The sequence below is a fragment of the Saccostrea echinata genome, unplaced genomic scaffold (assembly GCF_033153115.1).
Source record: "Saccostrea echinata isolate AGI-Se365-2 ecotype Australia unplaced genomic scaffold, CSIRO_AGI_Sech_v1 ptg000016l, whole genome shotgun sequence".
Lineage (NCBI taxonomy): Eukaryota > Metazoa > Mollusca > Bivalvia > Ostreida > Ostreidae > Saccostrea > Saccostrea echinata.
In genome coordinates this window covers 23,952,778-23,970,438 of record NW_026889765.1, presented here as the reverse complement: position 1 = coordinate 23,970,438, position 17,661 = coordinate 23,952,778, and the positions used below count along the sequence as shown (strand labels likewise).

At 33.3% G+C, this 17,661-nt stretch overlaps 1 protein-coding gene across 1 annotated transcript in view; it reads left to right on the top strand.

Annotated features, from left to right (window-relative positions):
* LOC133188572 (biotin--protein ligase-like) overlaps window positions 1–12,678 on the top strand; it is a 37,165-nt gene extending 24,487 nt beyond the window's left edge. Inside the window, exons 11-13 of the mRNA XM_061324053.1 lie at window positions 277–391; window positions 7,798–8,011; window positions 11,129–12,678. Of these exons, the coding sequence (XP_061180037.1) occupies window positions 277–391; window positions 7,798–8,011; window positions 11,129–11,300 (501 nt within the window). The 3' untranslated portion in view covers window positions 11,301–12,678. The remainder of the gene's footprint in view (window positions 1–276; window positions 392–7,797; window positions 8,012–11,128) is intronic.
* Window positions 12,679–17,661: the final 4,983 nt, after the last annotated feature.

The window sequence follows — 17,661 nt, the reverse complement described above, 5'->3', positions numbered from 1 at the left end:
TATTTCCTCGTTGAGTTTTATTTATGTGATTGGAATATGAGAAGATCTGACAATAGATGAATTATACATATATCAGGGCAACATTTGATCCCAATGCAAATTACGTCACTTCCATTTTGCACAGGATTACCTAACGCACCCACAAACACACACACACATTTGAATTACTATATCCTCTCAAACTCTGTTGCAAGGGGATGAAAAAGTGTTTCAAGTCCAGAGCAACTATCTCTAGCTAAAGCTACACTCTCATCAGAGACTTTTACCTCATTTTAGGACATTGACCTTCGTCTGAAATGGCCTAACGACATTTACTACAGTGATAAGATGAAGCTAGGAGGAGTGGTGGTCAGATCGTCCTATGTTAATGGAGTATGTGATGCCATTATAGGTAAGTTACACTGTAGTTTACACTAAAAGTACAACCTCCTTATAAGGAAATGTGAGGGATGAACAATTTTGATGATAAACATAATTAATTAAATAAGTTAAGTTCATAGTATGTTTTTAACCTACAGGAAATGAAAATTGCTTTGCCGTTAGTGTGAATTCATTATAACTGCATGTAGCTATTTTAGTATTATTATTATATTATTCTAGCTATATTACCATGTTTTACTGTATACCAAAAGACAGCGGCTTGCAAATTTGGATCTTGGAATCAAAGGAGTTTTTAATTGAAATGAAATGGAAGTTTATATCATTTGTAAATTATCATTTCACAATTGGACTTTAAAATTTTATATCTTAAGGCAATTGTGCACAGATATGTTTAGATGTGTATGAGTCACATTTAGCAGTTTGAAGTTGATCTTATGGTCATGTATCAGCTTGGAGGAAAAGAGCTGATCAAAGCATTTGTCAGCTTTAGTAATTTAAGCCTTAACTTTAGGACCTTTTGTTGAAACCAGATACTAGTGATTTTATATTCATTTATATAACCCAGGTAAAAGCCATTTGAATCAGATTGGATTGAATCAGTGCTTATAAAAATTGTCAATGGCTGGATTAATACATATCTGTTCATGCTAAAAATGCTTACTAGGTCACCTGAGTCACTCGGGCGACCTATTGCTATCTTTTTTCGTCCGTTGTCGTCCGTCGTTCGTCAGTCGTAAACTTTTGAACATTTTCAGCTTCTTCTCTGGAACCAGCAAACCAATTTGAACCAATTATGGCAAAAGCCTCTATGGGTGAAGAGGAACAAAAATTGTGAAATTCGTGGCCCCTACCCCCCTGGGTATTATTGAAACAAATTGAATACATAGTTATGATAAGCAAGAGTGACTCTACCAAAATTGTGAAATTCATGACCCCAGGGTCAGGGGTTCTGGTGCTAGGGCGGGGCTATATAGATCATATAATGAAAGTGCATTATTTCTTTGAAAATCTTCTTCTCTACTCCTGGGTATTATTTAAACAAATTAAATAAATAATTATGATAAGCAAGGGTGACTCTACCACAATTGTGAAATTCATGGCACCAGGGTCAGGGGTTCTGGTGCTAGGCCGGGGCTATATAGATCATATAATGAAAGTGCATTATTTCTTTGAAAATCTTCTTCTCTACTCCTGGGTATTATTTAAACAAATTAAATAAATAATTATGATAAGCAAGGGTGACTCTACCACAATTGTGAAATTCATGGCACCAGGGTCAGGGGTTCTGGTGCTAGGCCGGGGCTATATAGATCATATAATGAAAGTGCATTATTTCTTTGAAAATCTTCTTCTCTACTCCTGGGTATTATTGAAACAAATTAAATACATAGTTATGATAAGCAAGAGTGACTCTACCAAAATTGTGAAATTCATGACCCCAGGATCAGGGGTTCTGGTGCTAGGGCGGGGCTATATAGATCATATAATGAAAGTGCATTATTTCTTTGAAAATCTTCTTCTCTTCTCCTGGGTATTATTTAAACAAATACATGGTTCTGATCAGGGATGGGGTAATTAGGTCTTTCCACCTTTCTGTGGAAAGACCTCTTGAAATGCTTCTGTTTATTATTATTATTAGGTCTTTCCACCTTTCTGTGGAAAGACCTCTTGAAATGCTTATGTTTATTATTATTATTATTATTATTAGGTCTTTCCACCTTTCTGTGGAAAGACCTCTTGAAATGCTTATGTTTATTATTATTTTATTTCTCACCAGGACTTTTGAAACCGCAAAACTTATCAAAATAATTTATAGTTCATGATACTGGATATAAAAAGTTATTCTGAAAAACGACCCCCCATGTTTGAACTTTGACCTCTTATGCAGTTATTGCCCCTTTCACCGTAAAGCTTGTTATCGCTACTCCTTTGAAACCATAAACCGTAGAAGTACGGAACCTTCACCAATGTATTCGACTAATTGAGGGGACTCTTCAATCTTTTCATTGCGAAACTATTCGTTGACCCCTTCAATGAGTTATTGCCCCTGAAAGTTTTTGAAGTTTACAAATAATCAAAAAATTTCAAAACAATAAGTCGTAGAGACATGGAACCAACTGCATTAGATTCTTTGACCTTTGACCTTGAAATTTATATGAAGGTCAAAGGTCAAGGTCATTCCATATATGAAAAATATATTTCCTTCTATAGCTCTTTTGTTCTTAAAGATTTATTATCTATTGTTACATAATTAATGTGTACTCTTTAAGTTATTTACAATATTTCATTCTTGTCCCCTAAGTTTAACCCTTTTGAAAGTTATTGCCCCTTGTGCAAAAAACCTTGTTATCGCTACTCCTCTGAAACCGTAGACCGTAGAGACATCAAACCTTCAATAATGTCTTCAGGGTCTTTAGACACAACTTCAATCTATTCAGTGCGAAAGTATCCGATGACCCCTTATATGAGTTATAGCCCTTTAACGTCTTTGCGCTTACTATTAAACCTTATAACTTTAAAACTAAAAGTCGTAAAAGCATGGGATCAAGTGCAATGTGACCCTTGACCTTTGACCTTGAATATTTGTTCAAGGTCAAAGGTCAAGGTCATTTCAAAATTTTTAAATTTTCATTTTTTCTATCTTTTAAGCCATTTATGGATTCTTTTTCTATAAAAATTAACTTCAGAGAGTAAAATATGAAAAATATATGAAATTTAAAGAAGGTGGAAAGACCTCTAATTGTTCGAGAACAATTAGTCTACTAGTTATTATTCTTTTTCTTCTCGGACTTTTGAAACCGCAAGACTTATCAAAAAACTTTATAGTTCATGATACTGGATATTAAAAGTTATTCCGAAAAACGACCCAACATGTTTGACCTATGACCTCTTACGAAGTTATTGCCCCTTTCGCAAGAATAGCTTGTTATCGCTACTCCTTCGAAACCGTAAATCGTAGAGATACAGAACCTTCACCAATGTCTTTGACTACTTGAGAGGACTTTTCAATCTATTCATTGCGAAATGATTTGTCAACCCCTTCAATGAGTTATTGCCCCTGAAAGTTTTTGAAGTTTACAAATAATGAAAAATTTTCAAAACGATAAGTCGTAGAGACATGGAACCAACTGCATTAGATTCTTTGACCTCAGACCTTGAAATTTTTGCAAAGGTCAAAGGTCAAGGTCATTCAAAATTTGAGAAATTAAGCTCTTTTTATATCTCTTTTGTCTTTCATTATATACTAAATCTCTTTGCATCTTTAATATGTCCTCTTAAAATTATTTCAAAGATTTCATACTTGTCCCCTAAGATTTACCCTTTCAAAAGTTATTGCCCCTTTCACTGAAAACCTTGTTATCGCTACTACTCCGAAACCGTAAACCGCAGAGACACGAAACCTTCACTTATGTCCTCAGGGCCTTTAGACACAACTTCAATCTATTCAGTGCGAAAGGATCCGATGACCCCTTATATGAGTTATCGCCCTTTAACGTCTTTGCTCTTACTATTAAACCTTATAACTTTAAAACTAAAAGTCGTAGAAGCATGGGGTCAAGTGCAATGTGACCCTTGACTTATGAACTTAAATAATTGTTCAAGGTCAAAGGTCAAGGTCATTCAATTTTTTTTTTTTAAATTTCATTTTTTCCATTTCTCAAGCCATTTCTTGTTTATTTTGTATAAAAATAAAACAATAGAGAGTTAAATATGAAAAATATATGAAATTTAAAGAAGGTGGAAAGACCTCTAATTGTTCAAGAACAATTAGTCTACTAGTTATTATTATTATTATTATTTTTCCGCTTCCGCCTTTTGAACCGAAAGACTTATCAAAAAGTTTTATAGTTCATGATACTCGACATCAAAAGTTATTTCGAAAAACTACCCAACGAGTATGACCTATGACCCCTTTCAGAGTTCTTGCCCCTTGTACGAAAAACCTTGTTATCGCTACTCCTTCGAAACCGTAAACCGTAGAGGTACGAAACCTTCATCAATGTCTTCGACTTATTGAGGGGACTCTTCAATCCTTTCATTGCGAAAGTATTCGTCCACCCCTTTTATGAGTTATTGCCCCTGAAAGTTTTTGATGTTTACGAATAATTAAAAATTTTCAAAACGATAAGTCGTAGAGACATGGGACCAACTGCATAAGATTCATTGACCTTTGACCTTAAAATATATGCAAAGGTCAAAGGTCAAGGTCATTGAAAATATGAGAAATTAGGCTCTTTTTATATCTCTTTTGTCTTTCAATATATATTAAATATCTTTGCATCATTAATATGTCCTCTTAAAACTATTTCAAAGATTTCATACTAGTCCCCGGAAATTTACCCCTTTAAAAGTTATTGCCCCTTTTACTGAAAAACTTGTTATCGCTACTCCTCCGAAACCGTAAACGGTAGAGACACAAAACCTTCACTAATGTCTTCAGGGTCTTTAGACACAACTTCAATCTATTTAGTGCGAAAGTATCCGATGACCCCTTATATGAGTTATTGCCCTTTAACGTCTTTGCATTTGCTATTAAATCTTATAACTTTGAAACTAAAAGTCGTAGAAGTATGGGGTCTATTGCAATGTGACCCTTGACCTTTGACCTTGAATATTTTTTAAGGTCAAAGGTCAAGGTCATTTCAAATTTTTAAATTTTTTCATTTTTTCTATCTTTCAAGCCATTTATGGATTCTTTTTGTATAAAAATTTACTTTAGAGAGTAAAATATAAAAATTAAAGAAATTTAAAGAAGGTGGAAAGACCTCTAATTGTTCGAGAACAATTAGTCTCCTAGTTGTAATTAGTATTTGTAATTGAGCGTAATTAATTACATTTTTTAAAGTAATTGGAAATAATTTGTATTTGAGCCAGTCTTCAATTACAAGTAATTGAATGCATTTAAATACATTTCCAAAAATGTCATGTATTTTCAATTACTTTTCAATTACATTTCAATTACTTTTTTTTAAGTTATAAGTTTAAAAAGGTGTCTTTTCAAGATACACAGTTCAGTATACCTGCGTGGCATGGGCTTGTGTTTTTGCAACAATTAAATGTCTCAGAATGTTTAATTTGTTTATACAGCATGTCACACTGCCCAGGGCAATAGGTAGAGGTCTAATTTTGTCCAGGTGTGAACCCCTTTAATACCCAAGAACAAAAACACTGAATAAAAGTTCACTATATATAGTAAAAACTTTATTCAGAACCAAACATGAATTCAATAGTATTGGATGAATTTAATGTCCCAGAAAATGTTTCTGGAAATTTTAAAGTCAAAATCATTCCATGTTTCCTTGTCTTTCTTGGTTAGCCCAAAGTTATTTAGCTGTACCAGCGACTTCAGCACCCGTTGAAAGACTTTTCAGCATGGCTGGAAAACTGTTCAGACCAGAAACAGTACATAATGCTTTGTGTATCTCAATGCCGATTATATATGTATTTGTTCTCAAGATTTTTTAAAAATAAAACTTAAGTAATTGAAATGTATTTAATTACATTTGTAAAAGTAATTGAGAGTAATTAATTACATTTGAAAAAATCAATGTAATTGTAATTGCAAGTAATTGACAAAATTATCAATGTATTTGAAAGTAATTAATTACATTTCAAAGTAATTGACCCCAACCCTGGTTCTGATAAGCAAGGGTGCCTCTTCCAAAATTGTGAATTTCATGACCCCTTGATCAGAGGTTCTGATGTTAGGGCGGGGCTCTATTAATTATTTAGTGAAAATGCATTAATGCTTTAAAAATCTTCTCTGCACCTGGGAATATCAGAGGCAAAGATTAAAAGTTTTAATAAGGAAGGGTATTTTCACCAGATTTTTGAACATCAGAACATCAGAACCATTTGATCAAGTGTTCTGGTCAAGGCCAGAGCTCTATTAATTTGTATTCTACTGAGAGGAGTTATTCCCCTTTGCCATTTACTTGTGATAATTAATCACTGTAAATAATGTACTTGAAAGGTTAATAGAATAAGAGAATTATGCAAGAATTTTTATTGTATAATACAAAAAGTACTTTAATAGTTTTTATGATCAGGTAGACTTGTAAATAATAGATAAATAAAAATGAGACAAAAATAACTTGTCTTATTAAATGTTCATCAAAGACCAAGAGATGCCAATGTAAGAGATTTCAACAAGGAATTAAAAGAGTACAGAAGCACTGATAGTTTGATTATATACTGTCTGGTGAGAGTGGGGAACAGATTAGAACCTAATTTAACAACTGTTAATGTTTTGTTTGTTTGTCTGTTGTTTAACGTCCCTCTCGAGAATTTTTCACTCATATGGAGACGCCACCACTTGCCGATGGAGAGCTGCAAATTTTGTCCTATGCCCGGCACTCACGGCCACTGAGAAGTGAGGGATCTTTTTCGTGCCAGCACCTACTGCGACACGGGACCTCGGTTTATACGGTCTCATCCGAAGGACCGGTCTCCGCATCCCACAGTGGGATTCGAACTCGCAACGTAAGGATCAACTCCTTACTTCGCGACTCTAGAGCAGACGCTCTAACCACTGCGCCACGCGGGTGACAGAACTGTTAATGAATACTAGACTAATTATTTTGTTGATCCTGATCACCCTATTTTTCTTGCTTTTGGGCAACAAAGTTTCACCTTTCAGTTCATTTTATACTCTATGGATCCTCTAAATTGTTGTATTATACTCAGGTGACCGTTAAGGCCCTTGGGCCTCTTGTATATTGTACGGCTTTTTGTGGACTTTGTGGATGTAATTATTTGTGAAATAATTTTTATTGCTAAAAAATTATTCTACATGGCAATGCATAAAAGCTGATTATCAGTACACTAAATGCAGATACAATAAGTTTTTTTTGTTTTTGTTTTTGTTTTTGTTTTTTTTTTGAAAAGCTACAGAAAATTACCACACACACAAAAAGGGTATCAGAGATTAAAATGGGAATAGGCTTTCAGGAGAACAAGTTAAGACTTACAGATAATTTGTAGCAAAATGGTTTAAATAACAGGCTTGAGGCCATCTTAGATTAGGTCTATATTTTTCTTCTTGCTGAATTTTGTTTCTTTTATTGGTTGTTTTTTAATTGTTTACAAGTAAACTTATGGATATATAAAGATCTGTTCTTATGAAATATCTCTTCTTTTTTCTGTCCTTGAGCCTCAAAAAATTAAGCTAAAGAGGAACAATTTTTGTCTATTTCATGTCTGTCCACAGGATTTTACTTCCTCAATTGTTTTATTCATGTTTGAAAATCAAGACAGGTCAAGGTCATACATAAACTTCATGCAAGGTCATGCAGTTAGACTTTTCCAACATGAAATTTGCCACCTTTAGACTTTGTTTTTTTTACAATCACACAGATTATCTACTATAAACAGGATTTGCAATTGCAAAAAAAAAAAAAAATGTTCTCTTTTCAGGATGTGGTTTTAATGTCAGCAATACAAACCCTACAATTTGTATCAATGATGTGATCAAGTTATTTAACAAGGAACAGAGCACATCTCTTCCATTGTTGTCTAAAGAGAAATTAATGGCACGAACCATTAACATCATAGAGGACATCATTAATGAATTTCAGAAGAATGGACGTACAGAATTCTGCAAAAAGTATTATCAAAGATGGCTCCATGGGTAATTGATTATAATTTTTTTACCTTTCTTGTAATTTAAAGCTGGTCAAAATTGACTGCTTGAGAAGTAAAAGGAAAATTTTAGTATGGAACACTCCTCATAATCTACCATAGGCACCATATTAATAATTATTGCTCAAAACCATCATAGAATTCGAATTATTGAGTTAAAATAAATTTGCAGGCATCACATTGTAGAAAACATAATTTAAAAAAAAGAATTCAATACTACGTAATTATTTTCATCTCTGTACCTTACATTTTTATCTGAGCATAAGATTACCTCAAAGATGGTGGAAATTTCCAAATATTTCTCAACCATTACCAATATTCCTCATATTCATGAGAAACATGGAATCTCCCATGATGGGAAGTTTTTAACCATACCACGAGATATGATTCTCCCAAACTGTAAGATTGTGTAGAGAGACTGTTAGGTGAAGTAAATCAAATCATTCCCATTATTGGCTTTTATAAAACATTAAGCTTCAAGGCTTTGATAAGCATACCTTGAAGATGTGATGAACAGTTGTCTAACTAAAATGTAAGTTCAGCACGTACAGCATACATAAATTGTTGTTCTGACCTTATTTTACTGTGGATTGAAAGGTAAGAACATGGACAGAGAGACATATAAATAGGAAAACCTTAGTGTTAAGATTTAAAATCTATGAATTGTACACATAGTAGCTTATGAATGTTTAAGCAGCTTGTATCAAACATAAAGAATACCAGTCGCAGTAGCCTAGTGGTAGGGCGCTCGCTTCTTGATCAGGAGGTATTGGGTTCCATTCTCATTCCTTGTGCCTCGCAAACCTAAGAAATTAACATAGGCACTGACTGATCCCTGAGAAAGCACCCCTGGCACTACGCAGGTGAGTTAAGGCTAGGTATAGCATTTCTATGCGAAAAAACTAATTTAAATGTCTAAGGTCTATATCTATTATACAGAGAAAGTTAAAACTTATTGTATAATATATACTTGGTACCCAAGACATAAGATAGCCAGTACCCATTATGATGTCATATTATGATGTCATTGGAAATCAACAAAAAAGCTTCGGCGCAAGGGCATGCTCTATTTTATTTAACTGAAACAAGGTATATTCAGAAACAAAATATTCCAAAGATTGCTGGTATTGCTGCACAAATATCAACAGCTCAGTTGTTTAATTTCTATTTGTAAAGTTTTAAGTTGAATCAGGGTAAAAATGTACAGTCCGGTATAAGTTTCCTCAAATTCCGATCAAATGAGAAAATGCCTAGGATTTGTGCAGCAGTTTTATTAATCCATAGAATATTCTTCTCAGCATTATACAATTTTTATGCAAAAATAAATAGGGTAATCCCTTGCGCTGAAGCTGTTTTGTTGATGTGTTTTATTACCTCCAGTAGGTAAGATCAATGATGTCATAATATGACGTCATAATGTGTACTTGCTATAACATATCGAGGGTACTAAGTGTGCATAAGAAGATAATCAAAACTTTCTCTGAATAACAAATATACTTCTTATGCGTTTTTATTAGCTCATTTGCATAGAAACGCCTATACCTAGCCTTAACTCACATGCGAAGAAGTGAAAGTCACGGGTCTTTCAAATGAGATCTTAAAAACTGAGGTCCCATGTCACAGCAGGCATTGGGATGATGAAGAACCCTCACTGCTTAATGGCCCTGAATGTCGAGTATAGGTCTAAAGCCCTTCACCCATATGTGGTGATGAGTGAAAAATCTTGCAGGGGATGTAAGACAACAAATAAAGAAGAGATTCAGAGGAAATATCCAAGTAATTTGTTTTTACTGCATGGACAGAGTATTCTGAAAATTTAAGATACTCTATGATAAAGTGCATATTTTTTTCAGTAATGGATAATTAACTTTCAATAAACGTGGGATAATCTGTCAAATGCAAAACCCAAAAGGTGCTTGTAGATAAGTACATTTAATATTAGTTGCATAAGTTGTTATCTAAAAAAATGTGAAAAAAATGTGAATTGTTATCTGAAAAAAATGTGAATCAGATTTGTTCTTTAATATTCCAGTGTGAAGAGATGTAATATCAGTCACCTAAAACCAATAATATCATCTTATAAAACAAAATGCTTACAAAGCACAATGCATCTATGTTTTCTGACAATGAACTTTAAATTGCATAAAATCCCTTGTTTTAGCCCAAGATTTAATGCACACATTTTCAGCTACATGTATATCCAATAGTGCAAAGTTGAAACCTTGTTATTGTGAAAGTTTATATACATGTATGTCTGTGTAAAAGTTTGACCCTATTTTGTGCCCCAAGCCTCCCTGTATCCCCAGATCTGTTCACTGTTGATTTGAATGTATTTAAACTTTGTAATTGCATGTTGTTGCTTGATGACTTACATTGTATATGTGTATGTCATGAATTTCATGAAGGTCGACGTCAAGGTCACTGCATGTAGATAAGATTTCAAAATCTGGGCCATAACTCTGGAACCTTTGATAAGTGTGAAATCATAATTAAGTTTGTTGTTTATTTTAATTAAGTACTTAAGGTGTCTTGATCTTGATTCAAGGTTATAGCATAAAGGTCAATGTCTTCAGGTACTGAAATATTTAATTTTAGTCTTGACCATAACTTTGGAAGTTACTGAAATGCAAAGATTAGTTTATAGTGGCTGCTGTTCTAAATGTGTATCATCACCTTGTGTCAAGGTCAAATTTAAAAGATCATGGTTACTGAGCGGAGATTTGAAATAATGATACAAAACTTGTCAAATCAATGATTATGAATGGACAATTAGAATTTATATTAAATTCCTTACACATTGTTAACTATTGCATTAGATTTCATCAAGGTCAGATGAAAATGACCAGGATGATATTTAAAGAACTGGGTCATTTGCCCCCTCCCCCCCAGCCATCCCCTACCCATCCCCAAAAATATTCATTTCCTCTTATGATGAAATTTACACTTAACTGTTTTGCATTAAAATCTTTGATGCTTTTGTGTGATTTAACTATTCAGTGAAAAGGCACCACAGAATAAGCACCACTCTGTGGTGCCAAGTTAAGAAAAGATTAAGAAATCTACCATTTGTTGCCATATTATTGAATTCTATTTTGTTTTCTTGTAGTGGCCACAAAGTGCAGTTAGAGACAGAGGGGGACAAAGTCTTTACAGTTCAGGGGGTGGACGAGTATGGCTACCTTAAAGTGATGTCAAATGATGGGCAGGTCATCAGTGTGCAGCCAGACGGAAATAGTTATGACATGATGCGAAACTTGATTCATATGAAAACACACTAAACTAGTTCCCCACAAACTTATGGATGTTTATCTATATTCTTATCAGGATAGTTGGTTTTTTTTTTTGTGATATCAAATTTTAAAAACAGGGTTTCCCTCAGTGCTATTGACCCCTTGTCACATTCTCATCCTCATTAGCACTTTAATAATAATGAATTAGTTCAAGTGGTTCATCTCAAAAATAGCCAAAACAATATACATAGCTAAATAGTAAGATTTTAAAATATTGCTGGAAAAAAATACAAGGGAAATCATGTATATCATAACGTAATATGCATCATTTCTTAAGTTTTAAATTTTTTTTTTCTTTTTTTCTTTTTGTTTTCTATGAGTCAGTCGCAAATTGAAGAAAGCCAAAAAATGAATTCCACAATATTTACTAGTAAGAGCAATTCAAATGTAATCAGAAAAATTTTAGCACTCTATATTAAAATTAATTTTTCCCCCCTTTAAAACTCGGATTGAAAAAAAAATTCAAAATCTATGCATGTTATGGTGTGAATTTTTAAAAATGTTACATACTACATTTTGAAATAGAAAATCTAACCTTCCATCTTATTAATAAAGTACAGTGGCATGGCCATAGTTTCATTGCATTCTTCATTCATCATAAACAGTTATGCAATAGAATCTCCACCTTCCATATTCCACTTCGTGATTGTTTGTTATAGTGATACACAGAATAAAAGAATGTATTAAGTGTAGCAGGATTTCAGGATGTTTTGCAGCAATTTTGTCATTTCCAACATTTGCATTTGGTATTTATATCTTTATATACTCCCCTTTTTCATTATTTATAGTGTTTCACAGAATGTACATTTATATATGTGTAGAAGGAATTGAGAATGTTTTGCAGCAATCCGTGTCCAGTATTTGTTTTTGGGTGTGTATAAATACAGTACTGTTGTTCATATTAGTCACTCAGGTGACTTTTGTTATCTGTTTTTGTTTGTCCTGTTGGGTTATGCATCTGCTTGTCCAAGCAGAATTGCTTTGCTGGTTTCAAGTTAATTTCTCTAGAAGCATAATTTGGTTAAGGTGGATTTTAGTATATGTAAATAAAGTACCTTTCCAAAGAAACAATTGAAAAAAGAAGGGATGGAGTCATTTGAAAATCTTCTTCAAAACTACCTGGATAGAAAGAACCGTCTGGATAGAAATTAGGGTTTGTGTTGTATGATGCATTTATAAATGTGGTGTATAAATTGTTTGAGGATATAGAACAACATCAACCTTGTTAAGGTGTCTCCTACAAGTCGCTGCATGATATTCAGGTGACCTTTAAGGCCCATGGGCCTCTTGTTAACTGTTGTGCCATATTTGTGTTTTTGAAGTGCTATTGAAAACTTGCCTAGGAAGAATAAAGTATGCCAAAAAATGTGCTTATTGATTTTTTATACTGCATTAAATTCAGGAAAAACTTGATTAATGCTGAATTACCCGGTATAAATACTCAGAAATCAGGACAGTCCAAACCTCAATATCCATTAGAAAACTCGTACGTTTAGTCCATTACTGATCCATTGTTCGAATCTATGAATCTCTGTTCGATAATGTGACTTTTTATAAAATGGTGTATTCTTGAAGATGTAAACAAATAAAAAAACTAGTAGACTAATTGTTCTCGAACAATTAGAGGTCTTTCCACCTTCTTTAGATTTCATATATTCTTCACATTTAACTTTCTACTGCTTATTTTTATACAAAAGAAACCAGTAATGGCTTGAGAGATGGAAAAAATGAAAATTTTAAAATTTTGAAATGACCTTGACCTTTGACCTTGAACAAATATTCAAGGTCAAAGGTCAAGGGTCACATTGCAATTAACCCCATGCTTCTATGACTTTAAGTTTTAAAGTTATAAGGTTTACTAGTAAACGCAAAGACGTTAAAGGGCGATAACTCATATAAGGGGTCACCGGATACTTTCGCACTGAATAGATTGAAGTTGTGTCTAAAGACCCTGAATACATTAGTGAAGGTTTCGTGTCTCTGTGGTTTACGGTTTCGGAGGAGTAGCAATAACAAGGTTTTTTGCACAAGGGGCAATAACTTTTAAAAGGGTTATGCTTAGGGGACAAGTTTGAAATCTTTGAAATAGTTTTAAAAGTACATATTAATGATGCAAAGATATACTGTATATGTTGAAAGACAAAAGAGCTATATAAAGAGCTTTATTTCTCATATTTGGAATGACCTTGACCTTTGACCCTGACATAAACTTCAAGGTCTATGGTTAAAGAATCTAATGCAGTTGGTTTCATGTCTCTACGACTTATCGTTTTGAAAATTTTTCATTATTTGTTAACTTCAAAAATTTTCAGGGGCAATAACTCATAAAAGGGCTCAACGAATCCTTTCGTAATGAATAGATTGAAGAGTCTTCTCAATTAGTCGAAGACATTGGTGAAGGTTTCGTAACTCTACGGTTTACGGTTTCGGAGGAGTAGCGATAACAAGGTTTCTAGTGAAAGGGGCAATAACTGCAAAAGGGGTCAGAGGTTATACGCGTTGGGTCAAATTTGTTCATAACTTTTTATGACCTTTACGATGAACAAAAAATCTTTTCGATAAATGTCGAAACAAAAAATCAGCGGAAGAAAAATAATAATAACTAGATGAGATCTCGTTGCGAGCAACGAGTGCGTCTTCCGTCCGATTTTTGGTAAGATGAGAAAAGGATTTGATTGAGATTTTCGTTCAAATATAATGATATAAATAATTTCTTAAGAAAAACAATTTCCCCTCAGTAACGTGTAACAAAATATTGATCAAAAAAGAGTTATAGATTAAAGACTTTCAGCCCCTCTCGATCCGTATTTTGAGGGGCCAGCCCCTTTTTCTTGATATCACCTTAAAGCTCTCATGATTTTGAACAATTTTCGTTCAACAACTGTTCAGAAATTCTTTTTCGTTTCGGAGTTATTTGCAAAAGAAATATTTAGGGTCGTCCCTTCAATTCCCTAACGGGGACGTTTAGCAAAAATTGAAAGGTTGCACATTGTTAAGAACATTATTTTAAACATCTTTTCAATATTGCTTATCAAAATATTTCCCACTTTCGAGATATAAAGAATCAAAGATTTAGCATTCTGGCCCCTTATGGCCCCTAATTACGAAACATATGAAGTAAATATCATAATATATAGATGTGAATTATGAAGATAAACATTTTTGCTTCAGTATTGTATTACAAAATATTGATCGTTGAAGAGTTATAGATTAAAGACTTTCGGCCCCTTTCGGTTCATAATTTGAGGGGCCAGCCCCTTTTCCTTGATATCACCTTAAAGCTCTCATGATTTTAAACACTTTTTGTTCAACAACTATTCAGAAATTCTTTTCCATTTCCGAGATACTGCAAAAGAAATATTTAGTGGCCAGCCCTTCAACTCCTTTAGGGAGACGTTTTTGAAAAATTGAAAGGTTGCATATTGTTTAGAACATTATTTTGAACATCTTTTGTTCAATATTGCTTATCAAAATATTTCCCACTTTTGAGATATAAAGCGTCAAAGATTTAGCATTTTGGCCCCTTATGGCCCCTAATTATGTAACATATGATGTAAATATCAAAATACATAGTTATAAATTGTTGAGATAAACATTTTTGCTTCAGTAATGCATTACAAAATATTGATCGTTAAAGAATTATTGTTCAAAGACTTTCGGCCCCTCTCAGCCCCTATTTTGAGGGTCCAGCTCATTTTTCTTCATATCACTTTAAAGCTCTCATGATTTTGAACAATTTTTGTTCACCAACTAGTCAGAAATTCTTTTTCGTTTTTGAGATATTTGCAAAAGAAGTATGTAGGGGCCGGTCCTTCAACTCCTTAATGGGGACGTTTAGCAAAAAATGAAAGGTTGCATCTTGTATAAAACATTATTTTGGACAACTTTTGTTCAATATTGGTTATCAAAATATTTCCCACTTTTGAGATATAAAGCGTCAAAGATTTAGCATTCTGGCCCCTTATGGCCCCTAATTATGTAACATATGATGTAAATATCAAAATATATAGTTATAAATTGTTGAGATAAACATTTTTGCTTCAGTAATGCATTACAAAATATTGATCGTTAAAGAGTTATTGTTCAAAGACTTTCGGCCCCTCTCAGCCCCTATTTTGAGGGTCCAGCTCCTTTTTCTTCATATCACTTTAAGGCTCTCATGATTTTGAACAATTTTTGTTCACCAACTAGTCAGAAATTCTTTTTCGTTTCTGAGATATTTGCAAAAGAAGTATTTAGGGGCCGGCCCTTCAACTCCTTAATGGGGACTTCTAGCAAAAAATGAAAGGTTGCATATTGTTTAGAACATTATTTTGAACATCTTTTGTTCAGTATTACTTATCAAAATATTTCCCACTTTTGAGATATAAAGCGTCAAAGATTTAGCATTCTGGCCCCTAATGGCCCCTAATTATGTAACATATGATTTGAATATCATAATATATAGTTGTAAATTGCTGGGATAAACATTTTTGCTTCAGTAATGGATTACAAAATATTGATTGTTAAAGAGTTATTAATTAAAGACCTTCGGCCCCTCTTGGCCCCTAATGTGATGAGTCAGCCCTTTTTCCTTGATATCATATAAAAGATCTTGTAATTCTACACAATTTCTGTTCAATATGTTTTAACAAAATACTCAGAGTTAAAAAGATATCGTAAGAAATGTCTCTAAAATTCACTCATGATTCGTTTCCTAAATTTCGACCCCTACCGAGCTTCCATACTAGGCACTTCCGGAAAATTTGAAAACCCAGGTGATCAATGACAACATGTCCTCTATCATCGCTGAAAATTTCAGCACTCTAGCTTTAATCGTTTTTGAGTTCCATTGCAGACAAGGAGGTCCTCTGAATTTTGATTAAAGGGCGATAACTTCCTACCGGAAGTGAATTTCAAAAAAATGAGAAAAACGTATAAGGTTCAGACAAAGATACATCTTCCCTGAAATTTTCAAGTAAATCGATCGAGCCAACTCCGAGAAATCTTCTGCACAAAAATTGTAAAGAAAAAAAAAGAATAATAATAATAATAAAAGTGAAAAAGAAACAATAGAATAATAGAAGGGTCTTCCGTTGGAGACGGAAGACCCTAATAAGAAGAAGAAGAATAATAACTAGTAGACTAATTGTTCTCGAACAATTAGAGGTCTTTCCACCTTTAAATTTCATATATTCTTCATATTTAACTCTTTACACTTTATTTTTATACAAAAGAAACCAGAAATGGCTTGAGAGATGGAAAAAATGAAAATGTTAAAATTTTGAAATGACCTTGACCTTTGACCTTGAACAAATATTCAAGGTCAAAGGCCAAGGGTCACATTACAATTAACCCCATGCTTCTACGACTTTTAGCTTTAAAGTTATAAGGTTTACTAGTAAGCGCAAAGACGTTAAAGGGCGATAACTCATATAAGGGGTCATCGGATACTTTCGCACTGAAAAGATTGAAGTTGTGTCTAAAGACACTGAATACATAAGTGAAGGTTTCGTGTCTCTGCGGTTTACGGTTTTAGAGGAGTAGCGATAACAAGGTTTTTCGCACAAGGGGCAATAACTTTTAAAAGGGTTAAGCTAAGGGGACAAGATTGAAATCTTTGAAATAGTTTTAAAAGTACATATTAAAGATGCAAAGATATACTGTATATGTTGAAAGACAAAAGAGCTATAAAAAGAGCTTTATTTCTCTTATTTGGAATGACCTTGACCTTTGACCTTTACATAAACTTCAAGGTCTAGGGTTAAGGAATCTAATGCAGTTGGTTTCATGTCTCTACGACTTATCGTTTTGAAAATTTTTCATTATTTGTAAACTTCAAAAACTTTCAGGGGCAATAACTCATAAAAGGGCTCAACAAATCCTTTCGTAATGAATAGATTGAAAAGTCTTCTCAATTAGTCGAAGACATTTGTGAAGGTTTCGTAACTCTACGGTTTACGGTTTCGGAGGAGTAGCGATAACAAGGTTTCTAGTGAAAGGGGCAATAACTGCGAAAGGGGTCATAGGTTATACGCATTGGGTCAAATTTGTTCATAACTTTTTATGACCTTTACGATGAACAAAAAATCTTTTTGATAAATGTTGAAACAAAAAACAGCGGAAGAAAAATAATAATAAGAAGAAGAAGAAGAAGAATAATAACTAGGAGACTAATTGTTCTCGAACAATTAGAGGTCTTTCCACCTTCTTTAAATTTCTTTAATTTTTATATTTTACTCTCTAAAGTAAATTTTTATACAAAAAGAATCCATAAATGGCTTGAAAGATAGAAAAAATGAAAAAAATTTAAAAATTTGAAATGACCTTGACCTTTGACCTTAAAAAATATTCAAGGTCAAAGGTCAAG